This window comes from Nerophis ophidion, linkage group LG24 (genome assembly GCF_033978795.1).
Source record: "Nerophis ophidion isolate RoL-2023_Sa linkage group LG24, RoL_Noph_v1.0, whole genome shotgun sequence".
Classification (NCBI taxonomy): Eukaryota; Metazoa; Chordata; class Actinopteri; order Syngnathiformes; family Syngnathidae; genus Nerophis; species Nerophis ophidion.
In genome coordinates, this window is record NC_084634.1 from 24,630,979 (window position 1) to 24,651,171 (window position 20,193).

The 20,193-nt window shown below is 39.0% G+C and overlaps 1 protein-coding gene across 1 annotated transcript in view; it reads left to right on the forward strand.

Moving 5' to 3' along the window:
- The window catches only part of rab10 (RAB10, member RAS oncogene family), a 40,730-nt gene extending 22,915 nt beyond the window's left edge, over positions 1 to 17,815 (forward strand). The window contains exons 3-6 of the mRNA XM_061886347.1: positions 5,613 to 5,751; positions 10,180 to 10,269; positions 10,748 to 10,849; positions 16,858 to 17,815. Of these exons, the coding sequence (XP_061742331.1) occupies positions 5,613 to 5,751; positions 10,180 to 10,269; positions 10,748 to 10,849; positions 16,858 to 16,944 (418 nt within the window). The 3' untranslated portion in view covers positions 16,945 to 17,815. The remainder of the gene's footprint in view (positions 1 to 5,612; positions 5,752 to 10,179; positions 10,270 to 10,747; positions 10,850 to 16,857) is intronic.
- Positions 17,816 to 20,193: the final 2,378 nt, after the last annotated feature.

The window sequence follows — 20,193 nt, forward strand, 5'->3', positions numbered from 1 at the left end:
ATATATATATATATATATGTATATATATATGTATGTATGGAAATGGCATAAAAAAAGGATCACAATTATTTTTTTCATATAATCTCGATTAATCAGGATTTTTTTATTTTTTTTTATTAAAGCGGATTGTCCCATGCAGGATTACACCAAGTACCGCATCCCTACTGTTTACTACTGCACAGACATTTCCACAATGTTTGATTGAAGTAATATATGCTAACAGCTGAAAACTGTAATTTTGTTTGTATCTATATTTGTGTTTGAGTGCAACAGTACAGATTACCAACACTATGGTCCGTACCTGGTTTTAGAGCCACGGTTTTGCTTCTTTTTCGTCACTTTTTAACAGTTTTTCCTTTCAGTTATTTTTTATTTTTTTGCTTGCCATAACTAACACTTCAATAAACAAAGTATATTCGGTGTAGGGAAAATTATAAGATTTTTATTTCAAGTTAACATTTACTAAAACTTTCAAATGGTAAATGATTATTTATATTCTTTAAAGCAGTGGTTCTCAACATTTTTCAGTGATGTACCCCCTGTGAACATTTTTTTTAATTCAAGTACCCCCTAATCAGAGCAAAGCATTTTTGGTTGGAAAAAAGAGATAAAGAAGTAAAATACAGCACTATGTCATCAGTTTCTGATTTATTAAATTGTATACCAGTGCAAAAATATTGCTCATTTGTAGTGGTCTTTCTTGAACTATTTGGAAAAAAAAGATATAAAAATAACTAACAACTTGTAGAAAAATAAACAAGTGATTCAATTATAAATAAAGATTTCTAAACATAGAAGTAATCATCAACTTAAAGTGCCCTCTTTGGGGATTGTAATAAATATCCATCTGGATTCATAACCTTAATTCTAAACATTTCTTCACAAAAAAAGAAATCTTTAACATCAATATTTATGGAACATGTCCACAAAAAATCTAGCTGTCAACACTGAATATTGCATTGCTGCGTTTCTTTTCACACATTATGAACTTACATTCATATTTAGTTGAAGTATTATTCAATAAATATATTTATAAAGGATTTTTGTTGTGTCCTGAGCAAGACACTTCACCCTTGCTCTTGATGGGTGCTGGTTAGTGCTTTGCATGACAGCTCCTTCCATCAGTGTGTGAATGGGTAAATGTGGAAGTAGTGTCAAAGCGCTTTGAGTACCTTAAAGGTAGAAAAGCGCTATACAAGTACAACCCATTTATCATTTAATTGTTGCTATTTTTAGAATATTTTTAAAAAAGCTCACGTACCCCTTGGCATACCTTCAAGTACCCCCAGGGGTACACGTACCACTAATTGAAAACCCTTGCTTTATAGGCCTTTAAACAGGAATAGCAGGTCCATTCTATGTGTCATACTTGATCATTTTGCGATATTGCCATATTTTTGCTGAAAGGATTTAGTAGAGAACATCGACGATAAAGTTCGCAACTTTTGGTCGCTAGTAGAAAAGCCCTGCCTTTTTAGGAAGTATGTGCGCGTGACGTCACGAGTTGCAGGGCTCCACACATATTCACATTGTTTATAATGAGAGCCACCAGCAGTAAGAGCAATTTGGACCGAGAAACAACAATTTCCCCATTAATTTGAGCGAGGATGAAAGATTTGTGAATTAAGATATTGATAGTGAAGGACTAGAAGAAAAAAAAAAGCGACGGCTCCAGGTGGCGGCAGTGTGAGCGTTTCAAATGTAATTAGACACATTATCTAAGATAATTCTGGAAGATCCCTTATCTGAAACATGTTCGCTTGACCGCTCTGCTTCACAACAAACAAAGAAACACCGGCTGTGCCTCTGTGCTAAAGACAGCTGTTATTTATAGTCTCCATTATTAAATTAACAAATTGCAAAAGATTCAGCAACACAGATGTCCAAAATACTGTGTAATTATGCGATTAAAGCAGACGACTTTTGGCCGCGAGTGGTGCAGCGCTGATATTTCCTGACAGTCCGTGACATCCCGCGTACGCGTCATCATTCTGCGACGTTTTCAACAAGAAACTCGCGGGAAATTTAAAATTGCTATTTAGTAAACTAAAAAGACCATATTGACATGTGTTGCAGTGTTAATATTTCATCATTGATCTAAAAACTATCAGACTGCGTGGTCGGTAGTAGTGGGTTTCAGTAGGCCTGTAATTACTTGTATATATCAGTGCTACTCACCAGTGCTTTGGCAAACGGAAAGCGGTGACCCAAGTTTTGGAGTTTTTAAAACTAAAATTTTATATCTTATATTTAATGAAAATACATTAAAGTGCTGTTTGAATTTGAGGTACTGTAAAATAATGTGTACCGACACAAAAAACAAGTTTAATGATTTTGTCAGAAACAAAGCGTTTTTTTTTAATCCACAAACAAACAAAAATAACACAAAGTGTCTGCCTGCATTTTTTTTATACCGGTATATCTGTACTATTGTGCTTGTTAGGAACACGTTTTTCTTAGTACATGTTGTATCAGAAGAGTGCAATCTTTGCAGACACAAACAACAAGTCTGATTGAAAATTAGTGGGTGTGTTGATTCTCCCAGTTGGGACAAATACAGTAACTTAGATGTTCTCTGAGTGTCTTTATGTAATGGATAACAATCTCTTATTTTATCCAAACACAACAACATTCAGCAAGCTTGAATGTCAACACACACACACGCACACGCACACACACACACACACACACACACACACACACACACACCGTCTTGTTGGTTCAGTCCAAAAAGAAAAAAAGGAAAACCATTTTGCCTTGTGTCTGGAAATATTTGTCGCATTATTGAACACTCTGGAAGTTTTGGAGCGATAAAAGAGCAGTGGCTTCACAAAGTCATCGCTAGCTTTAGCACAAACTAACAGTGTGAGGTGATGCTTCATCGTCTTGTGTAGGGTCTTCTCCTTCGTTGTAATAAAGGTCCTCTGTGGCATCTTTTTTGATTGCATCACAATTGGAAAACTTTCTGTTGAAAGTCCACTGATAAAATCCTCGAATGACTGCGAGCAGGGGACTAACTATCTAAAATGCTAGGTAAAAGCGGTTGTCAAGAAACCCGAAGCTATACATCAAAACTTTGAGAGTTTGGGCACATTTAAAGCTTTTCTGATCACACAAAGTGATCCCAAAGACAATCTGATACAGCTATAACCGGCACAAGGTTTGACAATTGTGGAAATAAACACATCAGAAGTACCGCTCACCGTCAAAGTTTTTTGAAATGGCTGCACCCGTGTGTGCAGGATATAAACAGGATGTGACTTACAGAGCCCGACCTTTTCAAAATAGCAGTGCTCGCATGTACAGGGAGTGATGTCATCAAAATAGCAGCCCCCCAATGGCTGAAGCAGCATGCAAAATGAATGAATGAATTCATCGTACGCCGCGACATGGTTCGCACACAGGCACATTTTGCATGATGTAAACATGAGTCGACCAGAAAGGACGCAAATCGAGGCATTTGAAAATCGAGTTTCCACTGTATATCAAACAAACATAACAAGGGGGTAATGGACCAATAATCTCTTTATTATCAAAATACACAACAGCAGCAAGCTAAACTGTCAACACGCACACACAGATGGGTCGTGGTTAGCGTCATGCATGGCAGCTTTGGCCATTAGTCTATAAATGTGTGTGTGAATGGGTGATAGTGAAGTGAATTAAATTTATATAGCGCTTTTTTCTCTAGAGACTCAAAGCACTTTTCATAGTGAAACCCATTGTCTACATGTAAGCTACATTTAAACCACTGTTATTGGCACTGGAAGCAAGGGCGAAGTATCTTGCCCAAGGACACAGTAACTTGGATGACGGAAGCTGGAGTCGAACCTGGAACCCTTTAGTTGCACACAACAGTCCATTTGGTGCTCTCATAAACAATACCAAACATGTTGCAACATGAATTAAACAAATTAAATGTAAAAATATTTTTTGCCTTGCAAAATGCAGATGACTTGCTTGCAAAATGCAGATGACTTGCCGTCACAAGGCAGAGAAGGGAGGGCTGGCAGAGAGAGAAGGGGCCGGGAAGCAGGGGGAGTGTGTGTGGGTTCCCTCTCCTCTCTAAATTTAATTTCACAGCGAATCCCAGGCTAGTTTGTTCACTTTTTTTGAACTCATATTGATTAAGCAAAATAGACTTAGTGAATGGCAAGAAAAGAATCACGCTGAAGCATTTTTTTATTCCGTTGAGGTTGTGTAGCAATTTGTGTACTGTAAATGCATAATTGTACATAAATGTCACTCTCTTAATAATTCTGGATCTTACTGTACTAACAACAATGATAGCAACAGATGTGAAACTAATAGTTAAATTTATAGTACCACTCAAATGTTTAACTTATGCTATAAATTAGGTGTTTCAAAATGTTAGATTTTTATCTTTAGACAAAGAAATACCAGTCAATCAATTTTGTTCCTTTTAATCAATTGTTAATGTTTTCAATTTAGCAACAAAAAATGGAAAACAATGCTAGACTTTTAGTGCACATAAACAGGCTTTAAGGACTCATTACTGATGGAACATAGGTTCAAAGTTAATATCTACAAACACATTAAGAAGTGTTTGTAGATATTTAGTCAATATAATGCACCATTATCTTTTGTCTTTGTGAAAATAGATGACATACATGCAATAATAGTAAGCTGGAGGAAGTAAAAAGCAGAACTCTTCTTTGATATGTGTGTCAATTCTGCTTGACATTTCTTTTCTTTTTTACTTTGGATCATTGTTTCAGTTCCCTACATGACTACACACTTGTGTCAAACACTGACACTTAAGTTGATGTGTCATCACATTTTAATCCCCATGAAATGATCTTGTAATACTTCATCTTGAGAAGAACGTGACAATTATCGGAAAAAAAGCAAAAACACCTAATGCTGTTTTGATTCTTGTGTAAGCCTGCTTAGTTGCCTCTGCTTGTAGGTGGCGATGGATGAATGTTGACTGTTTCATCTCCCAGGCATGCTAGTGTAGACGTGTGTGTGTGTGTGAGGCATTGGCCGCCGTTTTGTGTGTACGAGTTTCAACGTGATTTTGTTCGGCTCAGTGTTAACACAGTAAGGCATTACTGGAATGTGAAGAGATTATTCTATCTGATTTGTATTTGTTATTATACTGTATGACCATTATCTGCCCCTGATGTCATTACAGTCATTAAGATAATGTAGGACATATTTGGAATGCATTAAGTGTAACTTGCATAGATAATAGTTCTACATTTCCACAATTGAAAGGAGTAAGAAGTCCCAGTAGACAGTTATCTATCAGCAATAAAGCGCTAATGTGTTGTATTTTTCCTTATGAAGCGTACACAAATTATTTAGCCACACTTATTATGTATTAACCCATAAAACAAGTATATGGGCAAAAAGCCTCTATTTTTAGTCTGAATCATGCTGCGGCGCACTTGTGTGTCCCTGCTTTATGTAGAAATGTGTGCCAAGCAAATCAGACTGATAGCCTGTGACACAAAGCCACTATAGCCACAGGAGATGTCCCATTCCTTTTTGGCATGTGATGCATCACATCTTTGTTTACGGGATGCAAGTAAAGAACAAACAAATTGGGTGAAATTAATGGAACTTTGTCGTCCGTGTTTGTGTAGGGACACAGCGGGCCAGGAACGGTTCCACACCATCACCACCTCCTACTACAGAGGCGCCATGGGCATCATGCTGGTCTACGACATCACCAACGCCAAAAGCTTTGAAAACATCAGCAAGTGGCTGCGCAACATTGATGAAGTGAGACTCAAACACACAAACTTACACCATACAACCCAATGAAAGAGATGTATCAAAACACCTACCTAATATAGATTGTCACAGAAGAATAGGGCTGCGCCATATAAATGATATCAATTTGGCCAACGATAAAGCTTTTAATACTATCATTTTATCGTCATAATGCATGTTGACACCATTTAGCTGTGCCCCGCAAATTTGACAGCGACAAGCGAACGAGTGTAGTGTCCTCGCTAGCGGTTAACATCTCTCAACAGTACAAAGCCACATCTAAGTCAGTAATCCTCACCTCTATGGCGGCAAATAACGTTTCTTAAAAGTCCTACTATCACTGGAGGACGAGAGATGGCTAAACATGCTACTGTAGGAGGATGAGCTAACCGGTAATTTAAAGCTCTTGAATGTAAACAGAGGTGGGTCGATTGATACAACTATCGACAGTAACGTTACCAAGTATAGTATCAGCAGATGGTGGATACTACAGTAATTCAGGGTTTTCCCTACATATAATCGATCGGGGCAACGCGCCACTGCAGAATAGAAGCCGCCGCATCTTTCAAAATCAGTATTTTTTTACATGAATACAAATTAAAGTAAAACATTGTATACATATTGCCTATTAGTAGTGCACGATGGACTAGTGATGTAACAAAAATTCAGAAAAAAGACTTTGATCACAGAAATAGCGCTAACGAAACCAGATGTTGTGATGACGTAAGCAATATGCACGTGACTGTCTGGAGCGGTGGCATGTCTGCGAAGTGAAAGTACTTTGATATACAGTGGGGCAAAAAAGTATTTAGTCAGCCATCGATTGTGCAATTCTCCCACTTAAAATCATGACAGAGGTCTGTAATTTTCATCGTAGGTACACTTCAACTGTTAGAGACGGAATGTGAAAAGAAAATACAGGAATTCACACTGTAGGAATTTTAAAGAATTGATTTGTAAATTATGATGGAAAATAAGTATTTGGTCAACCATTCAAAGCTCTCACTGAAGAAAGGAGGCTTTGGCTCAAAATCTCACGATACATGGCCCCATTCATTCTTTCCTTAACACGGATCAATCGTCCTGTCCCCTTAGCAGAAAAACAGCCCCAAAGCATGATGTTTCCGCCCCCACGCTTCACAGTAGGTATGGTGTTCATGGGATGCAACTCAGTATTCTTCTTCCTCCAAACACGACGAGTTGAGTTTATACCAAAAAGTTATATTTTGGTTTCAGCTGACCACATGACATTCTCCCAACCCTCTGCTGTATCATCCATGTATCCATTTTGGTACAAACTCAACTCGTCGTGTTTGGAGGAAAAAGAATACTGAGTTGCATCCCAGGAACACCATACCTACTGTGAAGCATGGGGGTGGAAACATCATGCTTTGGGGCTGTTTTTCTGCTAAGGGGACAGGACGATTGATCCGTGTTAAGGAAAGAATGAATGGGGCCACGTATTGTGAGATTCTGAGGCAAGACCTCCTTCCATCAGTGAGAGCTTTGAATGGTTGACCAAATACTTATTTTCCACCATATTTATAAAATAAATGTTTTAAAATTCCTACAATGTGAATTCCTGGATTTTTTTTCACATTCTATCACTCACAGTTGAAGTGTACCTACGATGAAAATTACAGACCTCTGTCATCATTTTAAGTGGGAGAACTTGCACAATTGGTGGCTGACTAAATTCTTTTTTGCCCCACTGTATCCGAGATATACCTGCGGACAGCGATCTACAAAATGTACAATGTGCAAATATTAAGAGGACAATTGCCGCTTTTTAAGGTGAGAAAATGCAGTTGAAGCAGCAACGCAAAGCAACTTTGATGCAAGTTTTGCTGCAGCTCTCGCTGTTTGTCACAGACATGCAGCGACAGAAGTAAATAGTCTCCAAACACGAGTACAGTCTCCAATAACACCAGGAATAGATGCTAGATGTTTTGCTAGTGATATTTCCAAAGGAAAAGATTACTAAAATGATTGGAGAAGTCTTTAGACACTTGAAAAATTCCCAACAAACTTCATTGTACAAAAAGCCTCAAAAATTGACAATATAGACCAAAATTATATAATATACCGCAAGAAAAATATGTATTTTAAAACTAATACCACATTTTTTTGCCTTTAAAAAAATAAATCATCTCATATTTTGCTAATTATGTAATGTCATATGGTGGCAATCTGTGGGAAACCCTTTATTTAGATCAATATTTTTATTCTCAGAAAATCTTTTGTTGTTTTAGTTATCAATTACAAACTCTGAAAAGTCCCTGGACTTTTAGGCAAAGACCAAAGGATTTAAATCTGACCCATCCATTCATCCATTTTCTACCGCTTCTCCCTTTCGGGTTTGTGGGGGGTGCTGGAGGCTATCTCAGTTGCATTCGGGCGGAAGACTTGGCCAATAGTAGGAAATACTTTAAATATTTAATTTAGACTATTACACCAACATTCTATGTTTTTATCTGATTATAATTGTGATCAAAAATTAAATCAATCAATCATTTAGAATTATTTTAGTATTAGCATTGATACTAAAATAGCATTGACTGATAATGCCCCTGTAACTATTGGGTATTGTATTAGTACCCAATTTTTTAAAATTAACCAAACAGAAGAATACAGGCTGATTACATTTTAACGGAAGTGTAGATAGAAACATGTTATACTAAAAAGTTAACAGTAAATTAGCAAGTAGATTAATAGTAGTTTTGACTAACTAATACAAAGTGATTTAATATGTTACTGTCTACATCAGCAGCCAAATTAGGGGCCTCTTTAACTCATTTTGAAATGATTGTGTTACCATTCGAATACCAATCAATATATTGTGGTTTACTGTATATAGTTATCTCAGGAGGATGTGATGTGTATCGGGATATAAATTTGAGGTAATGTCGTTCATCTCTGATGTGCACCGTAAGAAAACAATCTGTGACATCACAAAGTTTGAGGTAACCCTCATATACCAGGAATTAGCTTGCTATCTAACAGTTGGACAATTCTCTTACAAACTCAAGTGGCCAAAGAAAAAGCTGCTTCTCACAACAATAATACGGCAATAACAACAGCTAAGCCTGTTACTTGCTTAACTTATCAGCCATGTTTCCTGTAGTTGGGTAGTCTTCAGAAGGTTTATTTTATGGTTCCTTGGAGCGAATATTGGCCAGGGTGACTGATGGAATCGCCTGGATCCCTCCTTCCATGCTTCCAAGCCTCCCTTCTGCTACCACCAGTCTTGGGGATGTCACAACTTGCCTCTAGTGAACATTGTTGATATTTTAATGATGCATATCAAAGGCCTACTGAAATGAGATTTTCTTATTTAAACAGGGATAGCATGTCGATTCTATGTGTCATACTTGATCATTTCGCGATATTGCCATATTTTTGCTGAAAGGATTTAGTAAAGAACATCGACGATAAAGTTCGCAACTTTTGGTCGCTAATAAAAAAAGCTTTGCCTGTACTGGAAGTAGCAGACGATGTGCGTGTGACGTCACGGGTTGTGGAGCTCCTCACATCTGAACATTGTTTACAATAATGGCCACCAGCAGCGAGAGAGATTCGGACCAAAAAAGCGACAATTTCCCCATTAAATTGAGCTAGGATGAAAGATTCGTAGATGAGGAAAGTGAGAGTGAAGGACTAGGGAGAAAAAAAAAAGACAAGGGTAGTGGGAGCGATTCAGATGTTATTAGACACATTTACTAGGATAATTCTGGAAAATCCCTTATCTGCTTATTGTGTTACTAGTGTTTTAGTGAGATTATATGGTCGTACTTGTACAACCTGAAGGTCGGCCCCGCACCTTTCTTCAGCACCAGTCGACGGGTGGTGCCGATGCCCATCTCTGCCCTTCGCAAGAGACCCTCTTCGAAACACGATCTTTCGAAATGATCGCTGCATAGTACACTGTACTTTGTGTGTGTGGTCCAATCCAACCACGTTCGCTTGACATCTCTGTTCCATAGTAAAGATTAACTGTCATATTTCGGGAATGTAAACAATGAAACACTGGCTGTGTTTGTGTTGGTACACCGCTTCCCACCTACAGCTTTCTTCTTTGATGTCTCCATTGTCCATATAACAAATTGCAATAGATTCAGCCACACAGATGTCCAGAATACTGTGGAATTTCGCAATGAAAACAGACTGGTTAATAGCTGGGAACGATGCCTGAACAAAATGTCCTCGACAATCCGTGACGTCACTCGCACGCGTCATACCGAGACGTTTCAGTCGGATATTTCGGCGCAAAATTTAAAATTGCAATTTAGTAAACTAACCCGGCCGTATTGGCATGTGTTGCAATGTTAATATTTCATCATTGATATATAAACTATCAGACTGCGTGGTCGGTAGTAGTGGGTTTCAGTAGGCCTTTAAGTAAATGTAACATTGTTAATTTTTTTTTGTCTTTTGCAGCATGCGAACGAGGATGTTGAGAGAATGCTACTAGGCAACAAGTGTGACATGGAAGACAAGAGGGTTGTACCAAAAGCCAAGGGAGAGCAGGTAAGATGCTGACGCGGTCCACACGTCATCACCACATTTTTATTACTTAGATGTGTGTTCTAAGTTTAAGTAAGATTACTAGTTATTGTTTTATTGTCAGGCTACATTTGCAAGTGTAGTTTTTTTTACTGACGTGGACATGCTGTATCTGTGTTATGACACCATGCCTTAAAATAAACAAAAAGTTTCTACACGCACTACACACACTGCTCTTGTTTCCGCAATATGAGATGTGTCCTGGCTGGTCCACTAACACCATAAGTTGCCGTGACAAGCAATTATTTAAAAGCAAACAGGGATTCTCGACTTTTGATCAGTCCTAGAACTGTTCTCATGTAATATAGTGATCATTGCTTCTGGGGTCCAGTGATACCCGATCTCTTCGCCACACGGGAGATCACACATTTTTATTTTTGGACAGGGAGCCATTTTCACTGCCAGCAGCTTGTTCTTAGCCACTCTCCTGCTTCTTCCTCAGATTGCGAGAGAGCACGGCATTAGGTTTTTTGAGACGAGCGCCAAAGCTAACATCAACATCGAGAAGGCTTTCCTCACGTTAGCAGAAGACATCCTCAAAAAGGTGCGTGAACTTTGACCTTCTTATATTTGAATCGCTGCTATGTTCAATTAATTTGTACTAAGTTTACTAATATTTCCTAAAATTACTTATTAATATTCTTCTTTGGTTTATCTGGCTAATGCAGTCACAATTAAAACATTTTACATGAGTCTAAAGGTACACACTGCCACACCAAACACTAGATCTACTATACCACAGGAGCTGTTTTTAAGGATCATCTGCAAAAAATGCCAAAGATTTTCCATATGAAAAGGAGCATTCTCCTGTTTTTGGGAATCTGCTTTTATTATTAAGGAAATATTTGACGAGCAAAGATTCCATATTAAAGAAGCACTCTGCTGTTTTGGGGAATCTTGGCTGGTCAAAGATCCTCCATATAAAAAGAGAGCACTCTGCTGTTTTGGGGAATCTACACCTTTCAAATCTTTGACTGGCATTTTTTGCAAATGAGCCTGAAGCACCTCCTGTTTTACTGTACATCTTTGACAACCTTTTTTAATCCAGATCCTGAAAAACAAAGCACAACCTGTGATGTAGAGCAGGTGTGGCCAACCAATCGGAGACTAAGAGTCACTTTTTTTACTGTGTTACTGCAAAGAGCCACATCCTACACATGGGCACACATGAACATCACCCCATTCCTTCCACACACACACACACACACACACACAGACCTCTGCTCAGCCAGATTTATTGTAAATGTCACACACCAACATGACAAGATTTCAACAGCGTCACAGAGGCATTTTTTAACCAAGTCCCCTTCATTGTATGGCTTTTTAAAAAGCCTGTGCAATGTTCCAAGCCAGTTGATCTGATGCAAGCGTTACGGTCTCTGAGTGCTTCGTACATTTTTTGAAAAGTCAGGCAGGAAAGCAGAAACAGTTTTTCCGCTTTTCTGCCTGACTTTTTAAAGTGGCCAACTTGTGCTTGCGAAGTTGTCCCTTTTGGAAATTCCTGGTCAATGTTGGCATGGAGAGAGCTGAAGTGACGCTGAAGATTTGAAGCTTTGAAATGCGCTAATGACGCCTGACATATAAGGCACAATGGCTTGCCATTACGTTCAACAAAACAATATAAACTCTCCCACTCTGTTAAAAATGTCCTGTGTTCTTCTTAATATTTTCGTTTTGCTGTGTTTTTTTTCCCTGCCATCTTGAGAGCGAACTTATCACAAATTGTTTACTACTGTGATCTCACGCACATGCACATTTGACGTCACTCAAACCGGCTTCGACTTCTTCTTATGTGCAACTCAAACCGGCTTAAAGGCCTACTGAAATTAGATTTTCTTATTTAAACGGGAATAGCAGGTCCATTCTATGTGTCACACTTGATCATTTCGCGATATTGCCATATTTTTGCTGAAAGGATTTAGTCGAGAACATCGACGATAAAGTTTGCTACTTTTGGTCGCTAATAGAAAAGCCCTGCCTTTACCGGAAGTATGTGCGCGTGACGTCACGAGTTGCAGGGCTCCACACATATTCACATTGTTTATAATGGGAGCCACCAGCAGTAAGAGCAATTCGGACCGAGAAAGCGACAATTTCCCCATTAATTTGAGCGAGGATGAAAGATTTGTGAATTAGGATATTGATAGTGAAGGACTAGAGAGAGAAAAAAAAAAGCGACGGCTCCGGGCGGCGACAGTGTGAGCGTTTCAGATGTAATTAGACACATTTACTAGGATAATTCTGGAAGATCCCTTATCTGCTTATTGTTTTAATAGTGTTTTCGTGAGATTTTAAAGACTGTAAAGACATACCTCGAGGTCGGATGGCTGCGGTGAACACTCAGTGTCTCAGAGAGAAGCCGAGGAGCCAAGCTCACAGCTGCCTTTTAAACAGCTACTGCAGGACGACAAATAATCCACTGATGTCTCCGGTAAGATATATATCACAATTTCCCCATCCAAAAATATGCTGGTTGGCGTACAGAAAACATGTTCGCTTGACCGCTCTGCTTCACGACAAACAAAGAAACACAGGCTGTGTCTCGGTGCTAAAGACAGCCGCAATCCACCGCTTTCCACCAACAGCATTTTTCTTTTTAGTGTCCATTATTAAATGAACAAATTGCAAAAGATTCAGCAACACAGATGTCCAAAATACTGTGTAATTATGCGGTTAAAGCAGACGACTTTTAGCCGAGTGGTGCAGCGCTAATATTTCCTGACAGTCCATGACGTCACAAACACGCGTCATCATATGCGTCTTCATTCCGCCACGTTTTCAACATAAAACTCCGCGGGAAATTTAAAATTGCAATTTAGTAAACTAAAAAGGCCGTATTGGCATGTGTTGCAATCTTAATATTTCATCATTGATGTATAAACTATCAGACTGCGTGGTCGGTAGTAGTGGGTTTCAGTAGGCCTTTAAGCCAGTCGAAAAAAGTAATCCAAGTACTTCCTTTTTTTTTTCTTCCTCGTAATGATCTTTTCTTTCACCCAGGGCGGCTTTTTTAACAATTCTGCACCGCATCGTTAGTGTCACGGCTGATAAAAGAGGCCGCGTGTTTAACGCCACGGTGTTTTACAAGCTAGATTTTGAGAAAACGCCGTCTTTGTGCATAGCGGAAGTCAATGAAGCGGCCGTGTGTCTCGGTCGCGCTGCATTTTGGGAAGTGTAGTGTTTTTCGTCCGAGCGAATGCCAGTACAGTACCGCGGCAACATGGGCCTCCGACATCAGAGTTTGTCGCGTCTACACCCCGTGGGCATTAATAGGGTTAAGAACCGCATAAAACCAGCCATAGAGCCGCGGGTTGGCCAGGCCTGGAGGATTGTTTTTACTAGATCTTCCATTTGAAAGGAGCAGAATAAAACAAACTGGGAGTGCTCCTTAATTATGAAAAATCTTTGACTTGCCGAGATTCTAAAAAAAACTGCCGAGTGATTGTTTAATAAAGAATTTTGGCTAGTCAAAATGGCATTGCCATATAAAAGGAGCCCTCTGCTGTTTTGGGGGATCTACTTCTCTCATAGGTAAGATGTTTGACTAGCCAAGATGACAAAAAATAGCACAGTGCTTTCATATGGAATTTTGGCTCGTCAAAATAAAATGTCCATATGAAAAGTGCACTATGCTGTTTTTGGAAATATGCTTCTATTAGAAAATGTATAGTTTACTAGCTAGGATTACGAATTAAAGAAGCTCCCTGCTGTTTTTGGTAATCTTGTTTAGTCAAAAATCTTCCATATGAAAAGGAGCCCTCTGCTGTTTTGGGGAATGTATTACTTTCTTATGGAAGATAATTGACTTTCCAATATTCCCAAAAACAGCATGATGCTTCTTACATATTGAATTTTGGCTGGTCAAAATTTCATTTCCATATAAAAAGAGCACTCCTCTGTTTTGGGGAATCTACTTCTTTCATATGGAAGATTTCGCATAGCCAAGATGACCAAAAACAGCAGAGTGCTTCTTCCATATGGAATCATCCATCCATCCATCCATTTTCTACCGCTTATTCCCCTTTGGGGTTGCGGGGCGCGCTGGTGCCTATCTCAGCTACAATCGGGCGGAAGGCGGCGTACACCCTGGACATGGCTAGTCAAAATGAAATATCTTCATAAAAGTAGCACTCTCCAGTTTTTTGGGGAACCTGCTCCTATTATAAAAGAGATATTTGACTTGCCACGATTCCAAAGAGGATGCACTCTGCTGTTTTTTGTCATATTGGCTAGTCAAAGATCTTCCATATGAAAGGGGTGGATTATAAAAAAAACATATTACTTATTTTTATACAAAAATATGCTTTTGACAAGCCAAGATTCCGTGTGAAAAAAGCCCTGGTGTTACTAGTTGGTTAGTCTAAAATTGTCCACAAGAAAAAGAGCACTGTGCTGTTTTGGGGAATCTGCTCCTTTTTATGAATGAGCCAAGATTGATTACAAAAAACAACAGTGATTTATTTATTTAGAAGATCTTTGATTCTCAAAAACAGTAGGGTGGCTCTTTTATATAGAAATTGGGCTAGTCAGAATGATATTTTCATATAAAAGGAGCACTCTGCTGTTTTTAGGAATGTAGTTTTTTTCACATGAAAGATCTGTGACTAGCCAATATTTCAACAAAAAACAGGGTGCTTCTATCGTATATAATCTTGGCTAGTAAAAATAAAATGTTCATTTGAAAGTACCTATCTGTTGTATATAGGAATTTATTATTTTTATGTGGAAGCTCTTTTCTTTGATTAGCCAAGATTCCTAAAAATAGCAGGGTGTTTTTTTTTTAAATATAATTGTAGCTAATCACATGGCATTTCTATATGAAAGGAGCCCTCTGTTGTTTTTAGGAATCCACTCCTTTCATATGGAAGATATTTGACTAGTCAAGATTACCAAAAACAGCACAGTGCTTCTTTCATATTGAATCGTGGCAAGGAAAAATACAACTAAAAATATATTTACAAGGGCACTCTGCTGTTTTGGGGTATCTGCTCCTGTTATACAGGAGATATTTGACCAACTGCGATTCTATATAAAATAAGCACATTGATGTTTTTAGTAATCTTGGTCCATCTATATCTTCCATATGGAAAATATACTTTTACATGGAAGATTTTGAATTAAAAATCTACTCCTTTCCTACGGAAAATCTTTTACTGAAATTTCTTTGCAAATGATCCTTAAAAACAGTTCTTGCAATACGCCAGATCTTTGATTAGTGCTGTTTGATGCAGTCCTGTAAAAACAGCATAGCATAGATGATTTTGAACTGGATCTTCATTTAAGGACCACTTTGCTGTTTTGGGGAATCTGCTCCTATTATAACGCAGCTATATAAAGGAATCCATATGCAAGAAGCACGCAGATGTTTTGGGGAATCTGCTGAAGAAAGGTCTGCTGTACGTCAGGGACATTTTTTTAAAGGCTCATAAATGACCACGTTTAAAAAAAAAAAAAAAAAAAACAAGCTCGTCAAAGATCCTTAATGTTACAGTTGGATTTCTGCAAGGTTGGACAGCAGCCCTAAGGATAATTGAAGCGTTTGAGGAATTGGCGCCACCTGCTGGTCATATTTATTAGCACAATCATGGGTTTAAAGCAGGGGTCGGCAACCTTTACCACTCATTGAGCCGTTTCACTAAATAAAGAAAACACTGGGAGCCGCAAAACTCTTGAAATTCAAAATGAAATAACACTATATACAGAGTTTTTTTTTTGCTTTGTTGTGATATTAACAACTTTAACACTTGTACTAATATGCGCCACACTGTGAACCCATACCATACAAGAATGACGAACACATTTCGGGAAAACATCCGCACTGTAAGACAACATAAACACAACAGTACAAATACCCACAATCCCATGCATCCCTGACTCTTCCTGGCTACGTTGTACACACCCGCTAGCACCAAACCCCCCCACCGCCCTCCGTGAGTCGGTTGAGGTGGGCGAGTTTGGTGCTAGCGGGTTTGTACATTGTACCCAGGAAGAGTCAGGGATGCATTGGATTTTGGGTATTTGTACTGTTGTGTTTATTTTGTCTTACAGTGCGGATGTTCTCCCGAAATGTGTTTGTCATTCTTGTATGGTGTGGGTTCACAGTGTGGCGCATATTAGTAAGAGTGTTAAAGCTGTTTATATCACAACCCTCAGTGTAACCTGTATGGCTGTTGAACAAGTATGCCTTGCAGGTATGTGCGTGTGCTAACAAGAGCTGCGTATAGCATGCGATTGGCCAACAAGCAGATAGCATTGTGTAAAAGCGGGCGCGACGACATGTTAAAGAGGAAGTTTAAAGTATATCCATCACGGCACGCACTCAATATTGTAGACCGGGTGAAGACCGGAGAATGTTGTCCCCAAGTGATTCCTGGCAAAGGCACCAAACTCCGGAAACCTCCCGAAATGATCGGGGGGTCGTTGATTATGCAGCTGTGCCACATCAGAGTGACCAAAGAGCCGCGGGTTGCCGACCCCTGGTTTAAAGCAAAAGTACGGAGTACATTTATTGGAGTCGATTTCTTTACATTTGATATTTTTGTTTTTTTCCAGACGCCTGTAAAAGAGCCCAACAGTGAAAATGTGGACATCAGCGGCGGGGGCGGAGTCACAGGCTGGAAGAGCAAGTGCTGCAGTTGAACGACTGGCAGCGACACACACATACAGAGAAAAACACACGTGCACGCACAAACATCTCCCCTCTCTAACTGTCTAACTGTCACCTTCTAACCGTCTCATGACTCGTTGCACACTGACACTCTTTCTTCATCACAATAAAACCCCTTCATCTTAACCCCGCCCCCCCATCTTCTTCCACTTTCCCTCAGCAGCAGTTTTATTTTGAAGGGAAACACTCGTGTTTCCTGTCATTTTTCTTTTAAGGGTTATTAAAAAACAACAAAAAAAAAAAAGATGACAAGCTCATATGTTGAATATTTCCCTCCTGTCCTAGTGGAGCCCCTTCACCTCCCCCACCCCCACAGCATCCATGAAGTCAAACTCCAGTCAAAAAGAAAAACAAAGAAAAAGTGCTTTTGTACACTTAGGGAGGTTTGTGTTGTCTCAATGATTGCAATTTGTTACCAAGTGACAGCGCCGCGCTTTTAGCTCCTTTTGTATTTCGGGGTTTATTTTGTCCTGTGCCTTATATGGAAGACAGGGGCGGGGGCTGTGGAGTGGGCGGAGCCACATCCACCCAATGAAATTACACTTTAACGGAAATCTTTGTCAGTTTGCGCTGGAGTGCGGAGCCAAACCCACGCAGAAGCGTTTGAATTTCTCCTCCAGCCAAGAGAACGGCAATGACATGTCCTGTTGGTTCTATTTTATTTCTACTTTCACTTTTCTTTTCTTTTTCTGTTTTTTCCTGCATGCAGATTTCTTTGGGTTGGCGACAGTTCTGTAACATGTGAGGTATGCCACTGGGTAACTTTGGGCGGGAGGTTCACAAGTTCTCTTTGGAAATTCAAACAATTTTGCAGATCCATTAAAATAAGCTTGTTTAAGTCAACTTGTCTGTCTTCAATTGTGTGCATGAGAGAATTCACAAAGGCTTGGAAAAGTGATGGGACATTCGCAAACGAGTCGAGTCTTTAAAATAAGCTTGTTTAAGTCAACTTGTCTGTCTTCAATTGTGTGCATGAGAGAATTCACAAAGGCTTGGAAAAGTGATGGGACATTCGCAAACGAGTCGAGTCTTTAAAATAAGCTTGTTTAAGTCAACTTGTCTGTCTTCAATTGTGTGCATGAGAATTCAAAAAGGCTTGGAAAAGTGATGGGACGTTCGCAAACGAGTCGAGTCTTTAAAATAAGCTCGTTTAAGTCAACTTGTCTGTCTTCAATTGTGTGCATGAGAGAATTCACAAAGGCTTGGAAAAGTGATGGGACGTTCGCAAACGAGTCGAGTCTTTTCACAGACTTAAGTGGACAATGAAAACCCATTCCCAATTGGGAGTCCTTTGTGAGGCATTTTTCTGTGTGCAGTAGTTTTATTTATGTTATCATTTGTTTACTTTTTCTTTATTAGAACGTTTTTGTAGGGGAGTGAAAATACACAATAGTGATGTCATTGTTAAAATACCATAATACAGTAGCGCCTAATTTCGAGTGTGCAATAAAACGCCAAATTAAATCATACTTCAGAATAATTTCCACCAATAAAGCAAATATTGAGTTAGAGTAATGTTAACATACATTTTTAATCTGCTACTGATGTGATTTTCCTTGATATTTCAAATGTAACGAGCCGGCCTTTTGAACGACTCTTTAACAGGAACGGCTCCCTTGAAAAAGCCATGAATCCTGTCTTGAGCACTCTTCAAAAAGGCAACATGTCTTTATCTTTTTTATGCAGCGACATGATCCTGTTCAATAGAGGATCTTTGACTTGTGTCGTGCAGTAGGTCCTTCAAGAGAGGGGCGTCTGGTGTTATGAAATATGTATTTAAAAACAACACAACCTCCTGTCATACAGAGGATCTTTGACAAGTGCGTTACAGGACATCCTTCAAGACTGCACAGTGCTCCTGTCATAGAGAGGATCTCTGGCCAGCACTTTTGCAGTGGGTATTTACCGGCGTATTGAGGGTCTTTGACCAACATTTTTACAGTAGGTCCTCAAAAGCAGCAGCGTCCTCCTGTCCTATAGATGATCTTGGACCAGCATTTTTGCATGGTAGAGTGCTCCAGTCAAACATGATCTTTGATCCATCTCTTGAAATATTAATTTAAAACAGCAGAAGACTCATGTAACCAAGAGGATCTTTGACCAGCATTGGTGCACAGGAGAGTGCTCCCGTCAAAAATGATCTTTGATTTGTGTTTTGAAAAATCAATTTAAAAATACCAATGTTGCTGTCACGTAGAGAATCTTTGACCAACATTTTACAGTTGTTCCTTGAAAGCAGCAGCGTGCTCCTGGAACATAGATGATCTTGGACCAGCATATTTGCACTGTAGAGTGCTCCTGTCCAATAAATGATATTTGATTTGTGTTTTGAAATGTGTAGTTAGAGGATCTTTGACCTGCATTTTTCCACATCACAGTGCTCCGTCAAACAAGATCTTTGATTTGTGTTTTGTAACGTGTTTAGAAACAGCAGAGTGCTCCTGTCAAAGAGAGGATCTTTGACCTGCATTTTTCCACAGTACAATGCTCCCGTCAAACAAGATCTTTGATTTGTGTTTTGTAACATGCATTTTAAAACAGCAGAGTGCTCCTGTTACAGAAATGATCTTTGACCTGCATTTTTCCATTTTTGATTTGTGGTTTGAAATGTGTATTTAAAAACAACAGAGTGCTCGAGACACAGAGAGGATCTTTGACCTGCATTTTCCACACGGCCATGCTCCCGTCAAACAAAATCTTTGATTAGTGTTTTGTAACATGTATTTAAAAGCAGCAGAGTGCTCCCGTCAAACATGATCTTTGATTTCTGTTTTGAAATATGAATTTAAAAATACCAATGTTGCTGTCAGGAGAGAAACTTTGACAACCTTTTACAGTTGTTACTTAAAAGTAGCAGCGTGCTCCTGTCCAATAAATGATCTTTGATTTGTGTTTTGGAAATATGTATTTAAAAAAACAGCAGAGTGCTAGTGTCACAGAGAGGATCTTTGACCTGCATTTTTCCACATCACAGTGCTCTCGTTGAACATGATCTTTGATTTGTGTTTTGTAACATGTATTTAAAAACAGCAGAGTGCCCATGTCCAATAAATGATCTTTGATATGTGGTTTGAAATGTGTATTTAAAAACGGCAGAGTGCTCCTGTCACAGAAATTATCTTTGACCTACATTTTTCCACAGTACAGTGCTCCCGTCGAACAAGATCTTTGATTAGTGTTTTGAAACATGTATTTTAAAACCGCAGAGTGCTCCTGTCACA